The sequence below is a fragment of the Physella acuta genome, unplaced genomic scaffold (assembly GCF_028476545.2).
Source record: "Physella acuta isolate Inbredline_101_S28 unplaced genomic scaffold, ASM2847654v3 ptg000155l, whole genome shotgun sequence".
Classification (NCBI taxonomy): Eukaryota; Metazoa; Mollusca; class Gastropoda; family Physidae; genus Physella; species Physella acuta.
The window spans coordinates 632434-655455 of record NW_026731674.1 but is presented as its reverse complement, the minus strand read 5'-3'; the positions used below and the strand labels follow the sequence as shown (position 1 = coordinate 655455).

The 23022-nt window shown below is 41.7% G+C and overlaps 1 protein-coding gene across 3 annotated transcripts in view; it reads right to left on the bottom strand.

Annotated features, from left to right (window-relative positions):
• Nucleotides 1-18639, bottom strand: part of LOC131935700 (polypeptide N-acetylgalactosaminyltransferase 14) — a 31200-nt gene extending 12561 nt beyond the window's left edge. For all 3 annotated transcript variants that reach the window (XM_059292243.1, XM_059292245.1, XM_059292244.1), the window contains exons 1-11: nt 18046-18639; nt 17278-17414; nt 16962-17066; nt 16799-16863; nt 15161-15220; nt 14096-14217; nt 13172-13259; nt 12668-12743; nt 12353-12450; nt 12113-12242; nt 11277-11369 (exon numbers count right to left, since the gene is read on the bottom strand). In XM_059292243.1, the coding sequence (XP_059148226.1) occupies nt 11277-11369; nt 12113-12242; nt 12353-12450; nt 12668-12743; nt 13172-13259; nt 14096-14217; nt 15161-15220; nt 16799-16863; nt 16962-17066; nt 17278-17414; nt 18046-18156 (1085 nt within the window). In that variant the 5' untranslated portion in view covers nt 18157-18639. The remainder of the gene's footprint in view (nt 1-11276; nt 11370-12112; nt 12243-12352; nt 12451-12667; nt 12744-13171; nt 13260-14095; nt 14218-15160; nt 15221-16798; nt 16864-16961; nt 17067-17277; nt 17415-18045) is intronic.
• Nucleotides 18640-23022: the final 4383 nt, after the last annotated feature.

The following is a 23022-nucleotide window of genomic DNA, read 5'->3' as shown; positions in this document are numbered from 1 at the left end:
ATTATGTACAAAGAAAGTCATGTGAAAAATACAGTAAGTTAAGAAATAATGTATCAAGTTCTAATGAAAGATACCGAAGCAAGATGTATTATGAGCGGCCAAAGCAATGCCATAATATTTATATCAAGTTGGTTGATGAACCAAACGAACGTTTACAAAGCAAGATAACTACTGACGTTGTTCAGAAACCAGAAGAGAATATTAAAACAAATGAAGTAACACAAGTTACACGAATTCTAGGAAATAATTATGGTAGCACAGCTAAAAGCTACAATTTGAGGGAGAGATGGCATACGGGTCATCGTCAACTGCACGAGAACGATTACTCATGCTATAGAGGATGCTAAGATAAATTATCAATTGACAGTTTATTAATATTATACAGTCTGTAACTGTAAAATATGGATATCAAACAATTTGTATCAGTAATATAAATTGTGTACTATTTCAAAAGATTGTAAACTGTATTATGTTAAACCTATTCTATACTATTAATTAACAGTGAATAAAGTAAATCAAGTAAAAGTTAGAGACTATTATTCCGCATAACAATAAGACGGAAGTCTCAATGATGAATTGTGTGTTAGCCATACCTGTGAAAGGCAATGTTGTTGTGTTGTGACCTAGATTTGTCTGAAATGGGTCAACTAGGGGAGACAACAAAGTATATTAATCATGCGTCGTAATAACATGCCTTGATGCTAAGGAAGTTTTTTACTACATAGGATATAATTATTTAATTCATGAGTTGAATTAAGTCTTTGATAATTTCAACTATGTATTATAGTTTGGTAATTCACTAAACTCATTTGTCTTGTTTATACAATTACTTGGTAATTGAAATGTTTTTCTTTCTCATATTTGAATACATTACACATAATGCTTGTGCATTAGTCTACAAAGAATGTATTTTTCCATGTTTTTTGAGATGTATAAAAATTTTGTTGTCTGGCACATGATCCTGCCCTACCAATATTGTATTTATAAATTTTGTTACACAAAATTTTAATTGAAGGGGGGACGTGTCACAGACTGTATAATTATGTATCCTTATTATATTGTGTTTTGCATGAATGAAGAGTACCTGGCTAGCGGAAGGACTGTCTGAGCGATCGTCATGTGTTGTTTCATGCTTTTGGGTGAGATCGCTCATGTACGTAAGGGGAGAGAAAGTGGTGAATAAAAGGGGGAGCAAAAAGGTGAACGGGTGTTGTGTGCTAGAACTTGAACCTGAGGACTGTGGCTGTGAATGTAGGATGTTACTACGACACTTTGTTTCTTGACTGTGATTGTACTTATACCAGTTGTGACCATGGATTTACTATGGATCTATTAATTCTCTGTACAAAGTGTAAATAAAGTTATTGTTTCACAACTACTGTTGCTCGTATGAGTATATTGAAGAACCCACAATAACAACAAAGAATACATGTTGTTACATAGGTGAAGCAAGGAACTTACTAGGTGAAGCAAGGAACTTACTAGGTGAAGTAAGGAACTTACTAGGTGTACTGAAGCAAGGAACTTACTAGATGAAGCAAGGAACTTACTAGGTGAAGCAAGGAACTTACTAGGTGAAGCAAGGAACTTACTAGATGAAGCAAGGAACTTACTAGATGAAGCAAGGAACTTACTAGATGAAGCAAGGAACTAACTAGGTGAAGCAAGGAACTTACTAGGTGAAGTAAGGAACTTACTAGATGAAGCAAGGAACTTACTAGGTGTACTGAAGCAAGGAACTTACTAGGTGAAGCAAGGAACTTACTAGGTGAAGCAAGGAACTTACTAGGTGAAGCAAGGAACTTACTAGGTGAAGCAAGGAACTTACTAGGTGAAGCAAGGAACTTACTAGGTGAAGCAAGGAACTTACTAGGTGAAGCAAGGAACTTACTAGGTGAAGCAAGGAACTTACTAGGTGAAGCAAGGAACTTACTAGGTGAAGCAAGGAACTAGCTAGGTGAAGCAAGGAACTTACTAGGTGAAGCAAGGAACTTACTGGGTGAAGCAAGGAACTTACTGGGTGAAGCAAGGAACTTACTAGGTGAAGCAAGGAACTTACTAGGTGAAGTAAGGAACTTACTAGGTGTACTGAAGCAAGGAACTTACTAGATGAAGCAAGGAACTTACTAGGTGAAGCAAGGAACTTACTAGGTGAAGCAAGGAACTTACTAGGTGAAGCAAGGAACTAACTAGGTGAAGCAAGGAACTAACTAGATAAAGCAAGGAACTAACTAGGTGAAGCAAGAAACTTACTGGGTGAAGCAAGGAACTTACTGGGTGAAGCAAGGAACTTACTAGGTGAAGCAAGGAACTAACTAGATGAAGCAAGGAACTTACTAGGTGTACTGAAGCAAGGAACTTATTAGGTGTACTGAAGCAAGGAACTTACTAGGTGAAGCAAGGAACTTACTAGGTGAAGCAAGGAACTTACTAGGTGAAGCAAGGAACTTACTAGGTGAAGCAAGGAACTAACTAGGTGAAGCAAGGAACTTACTAGGTGAAGCAAGGAACTTACTGGGTGAAGCAAGGAACTTACTGGGTGAAGCAAGGAACTTACTAGGTGAAGCAAGGAACTTACTAGGTGAAGTAAGGAACTTACTAGGTGTACTGAAGCAAGGAACTTACTAGATGAAGCAAGGAACTTACTAGGTGAAGCAAGGAACTAACTAGGTGAAGCAAGGAACTAACTAGATAAAGCAAGGAACTAACTAGGTGAAGCAAGAAACTTACTGGGTGAAGCAAGGAACTTACTGGGTGAAGCAAGGAACTTACTAGGTGAAGCAAGGAACTAACTAGATGAAGCAAGGAACTAACTAGGTGAAGCAAGGAACTTACTAGGTGAAGTAAGGAACTTACTAGATGAAGCAAGGAACTTACTAGGTGTACTGAAGCAAGGAACTTACTAGGTGTACTGAAGCAAGGAACTTACTAGGTGAAGCAAGGAACTTACTAGGTGAAGCAAGGAACTTACTAGGTGAAGCAAGGAACTTACTAGGTGAAGCAAGGAACTTACTAGGTGAAGCAAGGAACTTACTAGGTGAAGCAAGGAACTTACTAGGTGTAGCAAGGAACTTACTAGGTGAAGCAAGGAACTTACTAGGTGAAGCAAGGAACTTACTAGATGAAGCAAGGAACTTACTAGGTGTACTGAAGCAAGGAACTTACTAGGTGAAGCAAGGAACTTACTAGGTGAAGCAAGGAACTTACTAGGTGAAGCAAGGAACTTACTAGGTGTACTGAAGCAAGGAACTTACTAGGTGAAGCAAGGAACTTACTGGGTGAAGCAAGGAACTTACTAGGTGAAGCAAGGAACTAACTAGGTGAAGCAAGGAACTTACTAGGTGAAGCAAGGAACTTACTAGATGAAGCAAGGAACTTACTAGGTGAAGCAAGGAACTTACTAGGTGAAGCAAGGAACTTACTAGGTGTACTGAAGCAAGGAACTTACTAGATGAAGCAAGGAACTTACTAGGTGAAGCAAGGAACTTACTGGGTGAAGCAAGGAACTTACTAGGTGAAGCAAGGAACTTATTAGGTGAAGCAAGGAACTTACTAGGTGAAGCAAGGAACTTACTAGGTGAAGCAAGGAACTTACTAGATGAAGCAAGGAACTTACTAGGTGTACTGAAGCAAGGAACTTACTAGGTGAAGCAAGGAACTTACTAGGTGAAGCAAGGAACTTACTAGGTGAAGCAAGGAACTTACTAGGTGAAGCAAGAAACTTACTAGGTGTACTGAAGCAAGGAACTTACTAGGTGAAGCAAGGAACTTACTAGGTGAAGCAAGGAACTTACTAGGTGAAGCAAGGAACTTACTAGGTGAAGCAAGGAACTTACTAGGTGAAGCAAGGAACTTACTGGGTGTACTGAAGCAAGGAACTTACTAGGTGTACTGAAGCAAGGAACTTACTAGATGAAGCAAGGAACTAACTAGGTGAAGTAAGGAACTTACTAGGTGAAGCAAGGAACTTACTAGGTGTACTGAAGCAAGGAACTTAATAGGTGAAGCAAGGAACTTACTAGGTGGAACTTACTAGGTGAAGCAAGGAACTTACTGGGTGAAGCAAGGAACTTACTAGGTGTACTGAAGCAAGGAACTTACTAGGTGGAACTTACTAGGTGAAGCAAGGAACTTACTAGATGAAGCAAGGAACTTACTAGATGAAGCAAGGAACTTACTAGATGAAGTAAGGAACTTACTAGGTGAAGTAAGGAACTTACTAGGTGTACTGAAGCAAGGAACTTACTAGATGAAGCAAGGAACTTACTAGATGAAGTAAGGAACTTACTAGGTGAAGTAAGGAACTTACTAGGTGTACTGAAGCAAGGAACTTACTAGGTGAAGCAAGGAACTTACTAGGTGAAGTAAGGAACTTACTAGGTGAAGCAAGGAACTTACTGGGTGAAGCAAGGAACTTACTGGGTGAAGCAAGGAACTAACTAGATAAAGCAAGGAACTTACTAGGTGTATTGAAGCAAGGAACTTACTAGGTGAAGCAAGGAACTTACTAGGTGAAGTAAGGAACTTACTGGGTGAAGCAAGGAACTTACTAGGTGAAGCAAGGAACTTACTAGGTGAAGTAAGGAACTTACTAGGTGAAGTAAGGAACTTACTAGGTGAAGCAAGGAACTTACTAGGTGAAGTAAGGAACTTACTAGGTGTACTGAAGCAATGAACTTACTAGGTGAAGCAAGGAACTTACTAGGTGAAGCAAGGAACTTACTAGGTGTACTGAAGCAAGGAACTTACTAGGTGAAGCAAGGAACTCACTAGGTGAAGCAAGGAACTTACTAGGTGAAGCAAGGAACTTACTAGGTGTACTGAAGCAAGGAACTTACTAGGTGTACTGAAGCAAGGAACTTACTAGGTGAAGCAAGGAACTTACTAGGTGAAGCAAGGAACTTACTAGGTGAAGCAAGGAACTTACTAGGTGAAGCAAGGAACTAACTAGGTGAAGCAAGGAACTTACTAGGTGATGCAAGGAACTTACTAGGTGAAGCAAGGAACCTACTAGGTGAAGCAAGGAACTTACTAGGTGAAGCAAGGAACTTACTAGGTAAAGCAAGGAACTTACTAGGTGAAGCAAGGAACTTACTAGGTGAAGCAAGGAACTTACTAGGTGTACTGAAGCAAGGAACTTACTAGGTGTACTGAAAGGAACTTACTAGGTGAAGCAAGGAACTTACTAGGTGAAGCAAGGAACTTACTAGGTGAAGCAAGAAACTTACTAGGTGAAGCAAGAAACTTACTAGGTGTACTGAAGCAAGGAACTTACTAGGTGAAGCAAGGAACTTACTAGGTGAAGCAAGGAACTTACTAGGTGAAGCAAGGAACTTACTAGGTGAAGCAAGGAACTTACTAGGTGAAGCAAGGAACTTACTGGGTGTACTGAAGCAAGGAACTTACTAGGTGTACTGAAGCAAGGAACTTACTAGATGAAGCAAGGAACTAACTAGGTGAAGTAAGGAACTTACTAGGTGAAGCAAGGAACTTACTAGGTGTACTGAAGCAAGGAACTTAATAGGTGAAGCAAGGAACTTACTAGGTGGAACTTACTAGGTGAAGCAAGGAACTTACTGGGTGAAGCAAGGAACTTACTAGGTGTACTGAAGCAAGGAACTTACTAGGTGGAACTTACTAGGTGAAGCAAGGAACTTACTAGATGAAGCAAGGAACTTACTAGATGAAGCAAGGAACTTACTAGATGAAGTAAGGAACTTACTAGGTGAAGTAAGGAACTTACTAGGTGTACTGAAGCAAGGAACTTACTAGATGAAGCAAGGAACTTACTAGATGAAGTAAGGAACTTACTAGGTGAAGTAAGGAACTTACTAGGTGTACTGAAGCAAGGAACTTACTAGGTGAAGCAAGGAACTTACTAGGTGAAGTAAGGAACTTACTAGGTGAAGCAAGGAACTTACTGGGTGAAGCAAGGAACTTACTGGGTGAAGCAAGGAACTAACTAGATAAAGCAAGGAACTTACTAGGTGTACTGAAGCAAGGAACTTACTAGGTGAAGCAAGGAACTTACTAGGTGAAGTAAGGAACTTACTGGGTGAAGCAAGGAACTTACTAGGTGAAGCAAGGAACTTACTAGGTGAAGTAAGGAACTTACTAGGTGAAGTAAGGAACTTACTAGGTGAAGCAAGGAACTTACTAGGTGAAGTAAGGAACTTACTAGGTGTACTGAAGCAATGAACTTACTAGGTGAAGCAAGGAACTTACTAGGTGAAGCAAGGAACTTACTAGGTGTACTGAAGCAAGGAACTTACTAGGTGAAGCAAGGAACTTACTAGGTGAAGCAAGGAACTTACTAGGTGAAGCAAGGAACTTACTAGGTGTACTGAAGCAAGGAACTTACTAGGTGTACTGAAGCAAGGAACTTACTAGGTGAAGCAAGGAACTTACTAGGTGAAGCAAGGAACTTACTAGGTGAAGCAAGGAACTTACTAGGTGAAGCAAGGAACTAACTAGGTGAAGCAAGGAACTTACTAGGTGAAGCAAGGAACTTACTAGGTGAAGCAAGGAACTTACTAGGTGAAGCAAGGAACTTACTAGGTGAAGCAAGGAACTTACTAGGTAAAGCAAGGAACTTACTAGGTGAAGCAAGGAACTTACTAGGTGAAGCAAGGAACTTACTAGGTGTACTGAAGCAAGGAACTTACTAGGTGAAGCAAGGAACTTACTAGGTGAAGCAAGGAACTTACTAGGTGAAGCAAGGAACTAACTAGGTGAAGCAAGGAACTTACTAGGTGAAGCAAGGAACTTACTGGGTGAAGCAAGGAACTTACTGGGTGAAGCAAGGAACTTACTAGGTGAAGCAAGGAACTTACTAGGTGAAGCAAGGAACTTACTAGATGAAGCAAGGAACTTACTAGATGAAGCAAGGAACTTACTAGATGAAGCAAGGAACTAACTAGGTGAAGCAAGGAACTTACTAGGTGAAGTAAGGAACTTACTAGATGAAGCAAGGAACTTACTAGGTGTACTGAAGCAAGGAACTTACTAGGTGAAGCAAGGAACTTACTAGGTGAAGCAAGGAACTTACTAGGTGAAGCAAGGAACTTACTAGGTGAAGCAAGGAACTTACTAGGTGAAGCAAGGAACTTACTAGGTGAAGCAAGGAACTTACTAGGTGAAGCAAGGAACTTACTAGGTGAAGCAAGGAACTAACTAGGTGAAGCAAGGAACTTACTAGGTGAAGCAAGGAACTTACTGGGTGAAGCAAGGAACTTACTGGGTGAAGCAAGGAACTTACTAGGTGAAGCAAGGAACTTACTAGGTGAAGTAAGGAACTTACTAGGTGTACTGAAGCAAGGAACTTACTAGATGAAGCAAGGAACTTACTAGGTGAAGCAAGGAACTTACTAGGTGAAGCAAGGAACTTACTAGGTGAAGCAAGGAACTAACTAGGTGAAGCAAGGAACTAACTAGATAAAGCAAGGAACTAACTAGGTGAAGCAAGAAACTTACTGGGTGAAGCAAGGAACTTACTGGGTGAAGCAAGGAACTTACTAGGTGAAGCAAGGAACTAACTAGATGAAGCAAGGAACTAACTAGGTGAAGCAAGGAACTTACTAGGTGAAGTAAGGAACTTACTAGATGAAGCAAGGAACTTACTAGGTGTACTGAAGCAAGGAACTTATTAGGTGTACTGAAGCAAGGAACTTACTAGGTGAAGCAAGGAACTTACTAGGTGAAGCAAGGAACTTACTAGGTGAAGCAAGGAACTTACTAGGTGAAGCAAGGAACTAACTAGGTGAAGCAAGGAACTTACTAGGTGAAGCAAGGAACTTACTGGGTGAAGCAAGGAACTTACTGGGTGAAGCAAGGAACTTACTAGGTGAAGCAAGGAACTTACTAGGTGAAGTAAGGAACTTACTAGGTGTACTGAAGCAAGGAACTTACTAGATGAAGCAAGGAACTTACTAGGTGAAGCAAGGAACTTACTAGGTGAAGCAACGAACTTACTAGGTGAAGCAAGGAACTAACTAGGTGAAGCAAGGAACTAACTAGATAAAGCAAGGAACTAACTAGGTGAAGCAAGAAACTTACTGGGTGAAGCAAGGAACTTACTGGGTGAAGCAAGGAACTTACTAGGTGAAGCAAGGAACTAACTAGATGAAGCAAGGAACTAACTAGGTGAAGCAAGGAACTTACTAGGTGAAGTAAGGAACTTACTAGATGAAGCAAGGAACTTACTAGGTGTACTGAAGCAAGGAACTTACTAGGTGTACTGAAGCAAGGAACTTACTAGGTGAAGCAAGGAACTTACTAGGTGAAGCAAGGAACTTACTAGGTGAAGCAAGGAACTTACTAGGTGTACTGAAGCAAGGAACTTACTAGGTGAAGCAAGGAACTTACTAGGTGAAGCAAGGAACTTACTAGGTGAAGCAAGGAACTTACTAGGTGAAGCAAGGAACTTACTAGATGAAGCAAGGAACTTACTAGGTGTACTGAAGCAAGGAACTTACTAGGTGAAGCAAGGAACTTACTAGGTGAAGCAAGGAACTTACTAGGTGAAGCAAGGAACTTACTAGGTGTACTGAAGCAAGGAACTTACTAGGTGAAGCAAGGAACTTACTAGGTGAAGCAAGGAACTTACTAGGTGAAGCAAGGAACTTACTAGATGAAGCAAGGAACTTACTAGGTGAAGCAAGGAACTTACTAGGTGAAGCAAGGAACTTACTAGGTGTACTGAAGCAAGGAACTTACTAGATGAAGCAAGGAACTTACTAGGTGAAGCAAGGAACTTACTGGGTGAAGCAAGGAACTTACTAGGTGAAGCAAGGAACTTATTAGGTGAAGCAAGGAACTTACTAGGTGAAGCAAGGAACTTACTAGGTGAAGCAAGGAACTTACTAGATGAAGCAAGGAACTTACTAGGTGTACTGAAGCAAGGAACTTACTAGGTGAAGCAAGGAACTTACTAGGTGAAGCAAGGAACTTACTAGGTGAAGCAAGGAACTTACTAGGTGAAGCAAGAAACTTACTAGGTGTACTGAAGCAAGGAACTTACTAGGTGAAGCAAGGAACTTACTAGGTGAAGCAAGGAACTTACTAGGTGAAGCAAGGAACTTACTAGGTGAAGCAAGGAACTTACTAGGTGAAGCAAGGAACTTACTGGGTGTACTGAAGCAAGGAACTTACTAGGTGTACTGAAGCAAGGAACTTACTAGATGAAGCAAGGAACTAACTAGGTGAAGTAAGGAACTTACTAGGTGAAGCAAGGAACTTACTAGGTGTACTGAAGCAAGGAACTTAATAGGTGAAGCAAGGAACTTACTAGGTGGAACTTACTAGGTGAAGCAAGGAACTTACTGGGTGAAGCAAGGAACTTACTAGGTGTACTGAAGCAAGGAACTTACTAGGTGGAACTTACTAGGTGAAGCAAGGAACTTACTAGATGAAGCAAGGAACTTACTAGATGAAGCAAGGAACTTGCTAGATGAAGTAAGGAACTTACTAGGTGAAGTAAGGAACTTACTAGGTGTACTGAAGCAAGGAACTTACTAGATGAAGCAAGGAACTTACTAGATGAAGTAAGGAACTTACTAGGTGAAGTAAGGAACTTACTAGGTGTACTGAAGCAAGGAACTTACTAGGTGAAGCAAGGAACTTACTAGGTGAAGTAAGGAACTTACTAGGTGAAGCAAGGAACTTACTGGGTGAAGCAAGGAACTTACTGGGTGAAGCAAGGAACTAACTAGATAAAGCAAGGAACTTACTAGGTGTACTGAAGCAAGGAACTTACTAGGTGTACTGAAGCAAGGAACTTACTAGGTGAAGTAAGGAACTTACTGGGTGAAGCAAGGAACTTACTAGGTGAAGCAAGGAACTTACTAGGTGAAGCAAGGAGCTTACTAGGTGAAGCAAGGAACTTACTAGGTGAAGTAAGGAACTTACTAGATGAAGCAAGGAACTTACTAGGTGAAGCAAGGAACTTACCCAGCTACTGGTTGCATCCTGGCTGAAGCAAGGAACTTACCCAGCAACTGGTTGCATCCTGGCTGAAGCAAGGAACTTACCCAGCAACTGGTTGCATCCTGGCTGATAGATGAAGCAAGGAACTTACCCAGCGACTGGTTGCATCCTGGCTGATAGATGAAGCAAGGAACTTACCCAGCGACTGGTTGCATCCTGGCTGAAGCAAGGAACTTACCCAGCAACTGGTTGCATCCTGGCTGATAGGTGAAGCAAGGAACTTACCCAGCGACTGGTTGCATCCTGGCTGATAGATGAAGCAAGGAACTTACTGGGTGTAGCAAGGAACTTACTGGATGAAGCAAGGAACTTACCCAGCGACTGGTTGCATCCTGGCTGATAGATGAAGCAAGGAACTTACCCAGCAACTGGTTGCATCCTGGCTGATAGATGAAGCAAGGAACTTACCCAGCAACTGGTTGCATCCTGGCTGATAGGTGAAGCAAGGAACTTACCCAGCAACTGGTTGCATCCTGGCTGATAGGTGAAGCAAGGAACTTACCCAGCAACTGGTTGCATCCTGGCTGATAGGTGAAGCAAGGAACTTACCCAGCAACTGGTTGCATCCTGGCTGATAGATGAAGCAAGGAACTTACCCAGCAACTGGTTGCATCCTGGCTGAAGCAAGGAACTTACCCAGCAACTGGTTGCATCCTGGCTGATAGATGAAGCAAGGAACTTACCCAGCAACTGGTTGCATCCTGGCTGAAGCAAGGAACTTACCCAGCAACTGGTTGCATCCTGGCTGATAGATAAAGCAAGGAACTTACCCAGCAACTGGTTGCATCCTGGCTGATAGATGAAGCAAGGAACTTACCCAGCGACTGGTTGCATCCTGGCTGATAGATGAAGCAAGGAACTTACCCAGCGACTGGTTGCATCCTGGCTGATAGGTGAAGCAAGGAACTTACCCAGCGACTGGTTGCATCCTGGCTGATAGGTGAAGCAAGGAACTTACCCAGCAACTGGTTGCATCCTGGCTGAAGCAAGGAACTTACCCAGCAACTGGTTGCATCCTGGCTGATAGATGAAGCAAGGAACTTACCCAGCAACTGGTTGCATCCTGGCTGATAGATGAAGCAAGGAACTTACCCAGCAACTGGTTGCATCCTGGCTGAAGGTGTACTGAAGCAAGGAACTTACCCAGCAACTGGTTGCATCCTGGCTGATAGATGAAGCAAGGAACTTACCCAGCAACTGGTTGCATCCTGGCTGAAGGTGTACTGAAGCAAGGAACTTACCCAGCAACTGGTTGCATCCTGGCTGAAGGTGTACTGAAGCAAGGAACTTACCCAGCAACTGGTTGCATCCTGGCTGAAGGTCGGACAGCAAAAAAAAATCTTTTGTATTCCCCGAGCCACAGCTCTGCTACAAGACGGGCTCCTCTGGTGGAGAGACAAACATTGACAAACATTGACAAACATCGACAAACATTGACAAACATTGACAAACATCGACAAACATTGACAAACATTGACAAACATTGACAAACATCGACAAACATCGACAAACATTAACAAACGTTGACAAACATTGACAAACATTGACAAACGTTGACAAACATCGACAAACATTGACAAACATTGACAAACATTGACAAACATTAACAAACGTTGACAAACATTGACAAACATTGACAAACATTGACAAACGTTGACAAACATCGACAAACATCGACAAACATTGACAAACATTGACAAACATTGACAAACATTGAAAAACATTGACAAACATTGACAAACATTAACAAACGTTGACAAACATTGACAAACATTGACAAACATTGACAAACATTGACAAACATTAACAAACGTTGACAAACATTGACAAACATTGACAAACATTGACAAACATTAACAAACGTTAACAAACATTGACAAACATTGACAAACATTGAAAAACGTTAACAAACGTTGACAAACATTGACAAACATTGACAAACATTGACAAACATTGACAAACATTAACAAACGTTAACAAACATTAACAAACATTGACAAACATTGAAAAACGTTAACAAACGTTGACAAACATTGACAAACATTGACAAACATTGACAAACGTTAACAAACATTGACAAACATTGAATCACATTCCCAAACACTGACCAGACCTTGAGATTCCTTACCTCAAGTAACTGTTAAATGAGGCTGTGGGTTCCTGGCCCAAGTTGCCGCTCTTGATGTTGATCAAACCCACCCGGCTACACGGCGCCATCTCAACCAAACCTCCACACAGCCACGCTCGCAGGGAAAGTTCTAAACAGTAACACAACAGTGTGTTGGTGTTGTCTGTGTTGGTGATGTTGTGGTCTGTGTTGGTGATGTTGTGGTCTGTATATGTGATGATGTGGTCTGTGGGTTGTTACCTAAATCTCCTTGTACAGACGGAGTGACGTCATAACGGCCGATTAAATTAAAAAACTGTCGCGTCACGGCAAAAACATTTCCTGTCATGGCGGGCGATCTGAAAACAGAAGAGATGTTTTTATAGGGGAACCGCCCCACACAGACAGGACAGCTCCCCCACACAAACAGGACCGCTCCCCCACACAAACAGGACAGCTCCCCCACACAAACAGGACAGCTCCCCACACAAACAGGACAGCTCCCCCACACAAACAGGACAGCTCCCCCACACAAACAGGACAGCTCCCCCACACAAACAGGACAGCTCCCCTCACCTGTATGTATCTGCGGGGTCCGTGTGGTGAGAGAAAGGAAGCTGCTCCCAGTGGAACTGCAAACTCCAATCAAAACCTGACCAATTAGTGAGACCAATTAGTGAGACCAATTAGTGAGACCAATTAGTGAGACCAATTAGTGAGACCAATTAGTGAGACCAATTAGTGAGGCCAATTAGTGAGACCAGAAAGTGAAACCAATTAGTGTAGTCACAATATCAAAAACTTTGATTCGAGAATTTTTTATTCTACACTTCCAAGTTTTTAACAAGTTTCCAATAGTCTTCTGTTTCACTCTGCAGTTACCTCTCCTCGGCTAGTAGTTATCTCCCCTCACTCAAAAGTTATCTCCCCTCACTCAAAAGTTACCTCCCCTCACTCAGAAGTTATCTCCCCTCACTCAAAAGTTACCTCCCCTCACTCAAAAGTTATCTCCCCTCACTCAGAAGTTACCTCCCCTCACTGAGAAGTTACTCCCCGCATTTAGTAGTTACCTTCCCTTACCAACTCTGTAGAGCTCTGGCAGCGAGAAATATTCCAGCGTATTTCTGTCAATGACGTCAAACACGGGGGTGACTATGGAGTTTGGACTCTAGGAAAATACATAGGGAAAAGGTGAATTGATGTGGTGACCTATTGGATGTGGTGACCTATTGGATGTGGTGACCTATTGGATGTGGTGACCTATTGGATGTGGTGACCTATTGGATGTGGTGACCTATTGGATGTGGTGACCTATTGGATGTGGTGACCTATTGGATGTGGTGACCTATTGGATGTGGTGACCTATTGGATGTGGTGACCTATTGGATGTGATGACCTATTGGATGTGGTGACCTATTGGATGTGGTGACCTATTGGATGTGGTGACCTATTGGATGTGGTGACCTATTGGATGTGGTGACCTATTGGATGTGGTGACCTATTGGGTGTGGTGACCTGTGGGATGCGGGGAGTCGCCTCAAAGACTTGTACAAAAGTAAAGGTGTCTTATATGTACATGAGACCGATCGACGTCTGGCACCCAGGGGTGGCCGTCAAGATAAACTCTGGGTGGGTCTCCGGGGGGGGGGTGTGCAGGGATCAATGGCATGAATGATTCCTTCGTGTTTTTGTTCGAATTCTGTTTTGGCATTGGTCACGTGACCACTGACTTGGCATTGGTCACGTGACCACTGACTCTGTAGGCACCAGTCATTGACCCTGCTCTAAACAAAATTGAAGCTGGGAAGGAGCCGATACCCGGGCCGCTGGGTTGGGACACCCCTGGGTTGGGACACCCCTGGGTTGGGACACCCCTGGGTTGGGACACCCCTGGGTTGGGACACCCCTGGGTTGGGACACCCCTGGGTTGGGACACCCCTGGGTTGGGACACCCCTGGGTTGGGACACCCCTGGGTTGGGACACCCCTGTGCTTGTTTACACACCTCCATCAAGCGGACCACCAGGGGAAGCAACCAGCCTTTATTCATCTCCGTGAGAGCGTCAACAAACACGATCATGTCCCCTGTAGCTGCTGCATAACCTTTCAGCCGAGCCAAGCTGCGCCCTGAAAAAAAAACATTTCTCTATAACCCAAAGTTGCAGATTTACAACAGGCGTCACACAACAAGAGTAAACTACTCTTGTAATGATATTAGAAGTTACATTTTACTTTCTCGTATACGAAGTATAGAGAAAGTATTGTAATCGTGCAAAAAAAAAAATCGAGATTTTTGCAAATCTCGATGTTTGACTCCTCCCTGAGTCGGAAAAACATATTTTTTGCAATCGTGTATTCTTTTGTCTGTGTGTGTGTGTATATGTGTGTGTGTCTGTGAAAACGATAACTTGAGTGCCGTTACAGCTAGGTTGATGAAATTTCATATATAAGTATTATATCAAATGTGTAGATCTGTATCAACTTTTCAGCGATTTCCGATAACCGGAAGTGGCAATTATGCTACTTTCAATTTTTCAAAAGCCCATTACTTGAGTACTGTTTCAGATAGATAAATGAAATTTCACATGTAAGTATAAGATCTAATTCGCTGCCTTTTTTCAAAATGTGAGTAATTTCCGTGGAGCAGAAGTAGTAATTTACGCTATTTCCGATTTCTGAAAAAACGCATGTGAATTTATAAAGTACTAATAATATTCCGCACTATTATAGACAGATTTTTTGGCGTTCACTTGGTACGTAATTCTTTGATCTACGAGATTATATTCTATTTTTAAAAGTTTAAGTAAATAAAAAAGGATTAAAAATCATTCCTATATGTCAAGGTGCCATCCCCCGTAGTGTTATATAAGAAGCTTAGGGGAGATCACTCCCGGTTTATTTACAATAGATGTGCATGACTAAAAACCATTGCGCACCTAATGAACGTGATAATGCGTGTATAATAGTGAGGAATAGTTGGGTAAGACTGCCTTCTAATTTGGGCTAAGTAGTTACTTCCTCGACTAACATTCTAAACAATGCCATGCAAAGAGTTAGGCTAAGTAGTTACCTCCTCTGAATTCATCATGAATTATTTTAAGCCCTGGAACTTTGGAAAAACTTGTTGAACCTAGAAAAGAAAGATCCAATAAGGTTAGCCAATAGACGACATAGGAAATATGAAACACTAGCCGTCGGTACCCGTTACACGTACGTGAATTATAGGCCTATATATTTTAATGTTATTCTTGTTTGAGAAAAATATTTTATAAATTAGTTATTGGTCAAAACGCGAAGTGCTTTACTACACGTTGAAAGATATTAGTGACAAAGTAAAGAAGTAACTAAACAGCTAAAAATCCGACACATTTAAAATAACGTAGGCTACACGCTGGATAATATACTTAAATGATTCTGTTAAAAACCCGGCTGTTCAATGGTCATTATCAGTGGCGTAGCTAGGATTTTTGAGCCCCTATGCAAAAAGTGTTAGTGGGCCCCTCAGAGGCGTAGCGACCCTTCCCGGCGACCGGGGACAAACTTTCGATTTGCACACCCCCTCAGACTTTCGATTTGCACCCCCCCCCCCCTCAGACTTTCGATTTGCACCCCCCCCCTCAAACTTTCGAAAAATGGCCCCTATTTGCCTTGGGCCCCTATGCCTTGCTTACGCTAGCTTTACGGTAGCTACGCCACTGGTCATTATGTTGTTTTTTAAAGTAATTTGTATCACTTTTGGCCGAGAAAATTGTATATATTTCATAGGGTACATTTTGATAAGTAGATCTATAGATCCAAGTCAAATTCGAATGAAATAGTTCATTTCTTCTTATTCTATTATGGGAAGATGACGACATTAGTTTTGTGTACTTTCCGTAGTTTAAACATGTGACATGTGACGTCATATATTTTTGCGTTCTCGTCATCAAAATAAACACTTTTCCGTTTGCATGACGTGGTCGAGTCGGTAAAGCTCATGGTTACTAAATCGAAAAGTCTCGAGTTCGAACCCTCAGGCAGATGTGGCCTGTTAGCTGGGGACAGCCACTTTTCTAGGAGAGACAACTCCAAAATCAAACAACTGCTGCCTTGTAGTTTGTTCTTGGTTGGATAAAGGCTACGGAAGCAAATCCAAAAAGAAAAGCAGGCTGAAATCGGAGTCAATGGTCTAAATGGCAAATAACCAGTTGACACGTATCATCCTTAATTGTGATGGAGGCGTGGTCGAGTCGGCAAAAGCTCATGGTTGATAAAAAAAATTCTCGAATTCAAACCCTCTGGCGGGTAAGGCTCAATCCCTTCCAATACTAAAAATTAAGAACGAAGAAGAAGAGGAAGAGTTTGCATGATTCATCGTGTGTTTCTACATTCGAATATGTCTGTATTTTTAATTTCTGTCTTTAAATAAAATTTAGTATATACATTTAAAACATCCAACATATTATTTTCAACAAAAGTCAGTATCTTTACGTTCTCCATATGTCGCTGAACATACTGATCACAAACATGTTGCGGACAGAGAGAGAGAGAGAGAGAGGTGCGCACATAGTCTTTTATATATTAGGATGTACTATGAAACATAAACTATGAAACATAAACTATGAAACATGAACTATGAAACGTGAACTATGAAACATGAACTATGAAATATGAAAATTGAACTATGAAAACCTGAATACGAGTCACGAACTATCAGACATGAACTGACCTGGTTTCACATCGTGGACAAGAATAAGTTCACTAACGGGAACATGTTCCGCGCGTTCTAGAAGACTGAGGAACAAAAACATTGGATGGGGATGAAATAGTTGTCATGGGGAACTGTTTGTCTCACCTGTGGAACATCTGTCATGGGGAACTGTTTGTCTCACCTGTGCAGGTTTCTTGTCACGACGGACAGGTCAGTTTGAGCGGCCGTCACGATGACACTCAGCGCCGGTAGACGAAGATTTGTTGGGCCAAATCTTGAGGGACAGCTGGGGATAGAGTGGGATACATTTGTTGGGCCAAATCTTGAGGGACAGCTGGGGATAGAGTGGGATAGATTTGTTGGGCCAAATCTTGAGGGACAGCTGGGGATAGAGTGGGATAGAGTGGGATAGAGTGGGATAGAGTGGGATAGGATTTGACGGACTCAAGTCTCTGACCTGTGTGACCTTCTGACCTGTGTGACCTTCTGCTAGTTACCTGTCGTGGCGTGTGTCTGGAATGGACCTGTCCACTTGCAGGGCTCTACTTGTCTCAACATTGTAGCCAAACTCTGTCGTCTGCTTGCCTTCAAACACAAGCTTCAAATAGTTCAGTATGCTGGCGTCAAAGCTGACCTAACAATAGAAACACATTGACTGACGACCGATTCAAACAAAAAATATCAAATAAATAAATAAACCGGGAGTGATCTCCCCTAAACTTTCTCGAATATTCTAATATAACTCTACGGGGGATGGCAACTCGGGACATAGACAATATTTTAAAGCCATTTCTAATTACATAAACTTTTTATAATAGAATAGAATCTCGTAAAAAAAATTGCACACCAAGTGAACGCCAAATAAAATGTGCATAATAGTGAGGGATATTGTTAGTACTTTATAAATTCACATGCGTTTTTTGAGAAATCGGAAATAGCGTAAATTTCTACTTCCGGTTGACGGAAATTACTCAGTGGTCCAGCATAGGCTAGAGTCAGTGGTCCAGCATAGACTAGAGTCAGTGGTCCAGCATAGACTAGAGTCAGTGGTCCAGCATAGACTAGTCAGTGGTCCAGCATAGATTAGAGTCAGTGGTCCAGCATAGACTAGAGTCAGTGGTCCAGCTTAGGCTAGAGTCAGTGGTCAAGCATAGACTAGAGTCAGTGGTCCAGCATAGATTAGAGTCAGTGGTCCAGCATAGATTAGAGTCAGTTGTCCAGTCTGGCAGAGACTCCCTATCATGTCATACAAATAGCCTACTCACCGTGCTTGCTGATCTAGAGAAAATGGAATCCCGAACGTCCGTCCAGTACCAGAAGAACACGGCGAGAGTTGGGGTTAAAATACAAACAACTGGCCAAGCTCTGCGCCTCATTCTATGCTCGCTGTGTACACACGTCTACCCCACACGTGCGTGCTCACGTCTGCTCCCCCATTGCGTGCTCACGTCTGCTCCCCCATTGCGTGCTCACGTCTGCTCCCCCATTGCGTGCTCACGTGTGCCCCACATATGTGTGCTCACATCCTATGGGTCTACAACACGTTTCTTGCATGCCATAGATCGATAGAATCCTCTGTATGAATATGTATATGTGTGTTCGTGTAAATGTATCTGCGTATGTTTGTATGGCTTTGTGTGTTACATGACTAAAGACCACTTTGTGTGAGTGTATTTGTGTGAATCTTTAGATGTGAATTTATACGGAACGTTGCTGGTCCATCTGCAGTGTGTGTTGTGGTCTGTGTGTTGTGGTCTGTGTGTTGTGGTCTGTGTGTTGTGGTCTGTGTGTTGTGGTCTGTGTGTTGTGGTCTGTGTGTTGTGGTCTGTGTGTTGCATCAGAGGCGTAGCGACCCTTCCCGGCGCCCGGGGACAAACTTTTCGATTTGCACCCCCCTCAAACTTTCGATTTCCACCCCCCCTCAAGATTTCGATTTGAACCCCCCCCTCAAACTTTCGATTTGCACCCCCCCCCTCAAGATTTCGATTTGCACCCTCCCCCCCCCCCCCCAAACTTTCGATTTCCACCCCCTCAACCTTTAAATTTATTTTTCCAACCCATTTTGGCGCCCCTAAGGTCGGCGCCCGGGGACATATGTCCCCCCCCCCCCCTCGCTACGCTACTGCTGACAACCATTCACTCCAACTTTTATACCGCATTTGACCTTGGGATAACAATACATCAACACACCGGGGTTAACAATACTCTAGGGTAAACTCAACTCACACACGCACACTCCCCTAATTCTAGATTATTCTAAACTATTTCTATCTAACCTACAACTGACACGTAACAAACATAAACGCATAGCGCTCACAGTCTAACCCGTGGCGCCAAATCACACCCTGTCCGAGCGCCGGCTAATTATATTATTCCAACAATAATTCTCTTTTCGACTTCCGCAGATTTTGCATTCACCTTTTTTTTACTAGCGTGAGTTGAATTTATTTTTAAATTACCTACCCTGGCGTAACTATTTAAAGATTTTAATTAAATATTTTTTCGACCCTACTGTAATGAAAATGTTTCCAATTTTTCTAGGAATATAATCGAAATTGATATTGGACATAGATCCGTTTAATATGTTTTAGCAATGTGCGTGTATTTAATATTTTCTTCACGTTATTCGAAAGTGTAAAAACTGTGGAAACTATAAAATAAATTTAAATCGTTATAAAAACAAACCCTACACTTTTACTTAAAATAAGACATTGCGATGCACAGTAAAAGCACTGCATGGTGCGATGTTTACTTTTATGATTCGTAAATCTATAGCGATGACGGACTGACACACTACCTAGCCGCTAATATATATATATATATATATATATATATATATATATATATATATATATATATATATATATATATATATATATATATATATCGTGCGGCGTCAATTCGGCCAATGACGAAACGGCCCCGTCAAAACTACCCCGACAAAACGACCCCGTCAAAACGACCCCGTCAAATCGGCCCGTCAAAAGGGCCAGCGACATATGGACCCCGTCATATAGGCTCCCGACAAATAGGCTCCCGTCATTTAGGCTACCGACAAATAGGCTCCCGTTATATCGTCTCCCGACAAAAGGGCTCCAGTCAATAAGGCTCCTGACAAATAGGCTCCCGTCATTTTGGCTCCCGACATATAGTCTCCCGTCATTTAGTTTTTTCCACAAAACGGCCCCCGTCATTACGACTCCCGACAAATAGGCTAGCGTCATTTTGGCTCCCGACAAAAAGGCTCCTGTCAATTTGGCTCCAGACAAAAGGACCACTGACACAGTGGCGTAGCTACCGTAAAGCTAGCGTAAGCAAGGCATGGGGGCCCAAGGCACATAGGGGCCCTTTTCCCTCATAAAAAATTAAAAGTTTTACAATGGAATTTTAATATTTGTTACATATAAATAATTTTAAAAAAGAAAAAGGTTAAAAGTTCCAAAAAGCCCCACCCCCCCCCCCCCCCCCACCGTTTCGGCAGTGGGATTCAGTGTTTGTGGGTCAAACAGAGCCCAATCGTTATAATAACACTACAGGCTATATCACTTTGTCGTGCAAGACATTGAGAGAATCAGCCTATAAATAAACTTTTTAGCAGTAGTAGGCAAGCATAATAATATAGTATAAATACAAAATCAGGACATATAAAATACAAAATGTTGCCTTCAGAATATTTATATATTAAAAAATATCCATCGTAAGTAGAAGTTGATCTCTTCGTTTAACTCCTCTGTAGCCTAACGCAGAGGCGTAGCGAAGGCGAGGCGGGGGGTGCGGACCGCAACGGGTGACACCATTTAGGGGGGGGGGGGTGACACCAAAGGCAAAAAATTGTAAAATTTATAGAATGAAATGCCATTTTCCAGATCCATTAGTTAAAGTTAAATAGTCTTCTAAGTACAAATCGAATATTATATCAAGAGGGGGGGGGGGGTGTGACACCACGACGTAAACGTAAACTATAAAGAAAACAATGCTACATCCAACTGTATTATACACAGACTGTAGATAAACATCGTTACTAATAAGTCGGCAGTGATTAAAGCTTAAACACGTACGTGTACCAGTATGTGGCATATATATAAATTTTAGGCCTATGTAGGCCAACACACACACACACATATATATATATATATATATATATATATATATATATATATATATATATATATATATATATATATATATATATATATATATATATATATATATATATATATATATATATGCTTTGTTTCCTGGGAGGGGGTGACAATACGAAGTGCCGCACCGGGTGAGACCCGACCTAGCGACGCCACTGGCCTAACGGCTGACGATAATTTTTGCATAGGGGCCCAAAAATCCTAGCTACGCCACTGCACTGACAATACCGTTTCTGTAGAGACTAAGTCTCCCGGCAAAGCGGTCTCATTGAATATGACATCTGCCAGTGGGACCCCTTCATCAATATTCTTTAGAGTTAGCTTATCCAACACTCTTATGTAATACAACGTATGCATCTCTTGTTCGGCAGGCCTTATTTTTATATTAGTTTATCTATTATAAAATATAGTATGTTTTAATTTAAGGGTCATCTATCTATGACATCCATAATTGAGTCGGTTATAGGCTGTTCCAACTCATTGTGTGGGGAGAAGGGTCCACGCTGTACCTTCCTAACTGCAATATGCTTGTACAGGGGCGCAGTGAGGGGAGGGGCGGGGGGTGTGGACCGCACCGGGTGAAACCATTTAGGGGGGTGACACAAAGGCAAAAAATAGCAAAATATATAGAGAAAAAGTTGAGGGGGTGGGGGTGCAAATCGAAAGTTTGGTGGGGGGGGGGGGTGCAAATCGAAAACTTGAAAGTTTGTCCCCGGGAAGGGTCGCAACGCCTCTGGGGGGGGGGGGTGACACCATTAAATGCCGCACCGGGTGACACCCGACCTCGCTACGCCACTGTGCTTGTAGGTTATCAAAACAAAATGCTGTTATCATGTTAACATCATGTATATCATACATTTACACTTCTGTGCTCGCTTTTAAGCAACAGATCTTTTCTGTTGTAAATTAAACATTATCAAAACTTTAGAATTGGTGGAATTTAGCTGTTAAGGGCTCGATTTGTTTGTGAATTAATGTTGGTTCATGAAAAAATAATTTCATTCGGGCATTAAAAAGAGGTTATGGTGGTATTGGAGGTAGGACACAATGGTTACTTTTATGCCAATAGTGGTCATATCATTCATTTTTCTGGAGCCAATATGTCGGGAGCCAATTTGTCGGTAGCCAAAATGTCGTGAGCCCATTTGCCGGGAGCCCATTTGTCTTGAGCCCTTATGTCGGGAGCCAATATGTCGGGAGCCGCTTTGTCGGGAGCCAATATATCCTGAGCCTATTTGTCAGGGGTTAATATGTCGGGAGTCCATTTGTCGGGAGCCTAAATGTCGGGAGCCCATTTGTCGGGAGCCTATATGTCGCAAGTCAATATGACGGGAGCCCATTTGACGGGAGCCAATAAGTCGGGGCCCTTTTGACGGGGCTATTTTGACGGGGTCGGTTTGTCGGGAGTCGATTTGACGGGGTCGTATTAACGGGGCCGTTTTGACGGGGTCGATTTGTCCCGGGCCGTTTTGACAGGGCAGCACCATATATATATATATATATATATATATATATATATATATATATATATATATATGGCCCTTTGAGGAAGGATACTAAAACCAAAATCACCACCATAATTACATTTAACGGGAAATGATAGCGGTTAGGACGAGGGCAATTCTGGAATGTATATATTTGAGACGGAATAAAAGTAGTGAACATAGTCACGAAGCGTTGTTGTTTATCTGAAACTAACCTGGACGTAACAATGTTTGCATTTAAGTTGTGTTTATGTTATGAGTGTTCTGTTTGTGTGTTCTTTTATGTTTGTGTTTTCTTTTATGTTTATGTGTGTGTTGTGTTTAGTTTTGTTCTGTTCCCAAGTTGGTACACCAAAAAAGATTTACCGTGGCGGAGCACGAGTATGCATCTAATATATATATATATATATATATATATATATATATATATATATATATATATATATATATATATATATATATATATATATATATATATATATATATATGACACCATTAAGTGCCACACCGGGTGACACCGGACCTAGCTACGCCACTGTATATTAATATATTAATATTGGCCTATTCTTTAGTGTATAGGCCTACATTCTCTTTTTTTTTTACTTTGAAAATGGCC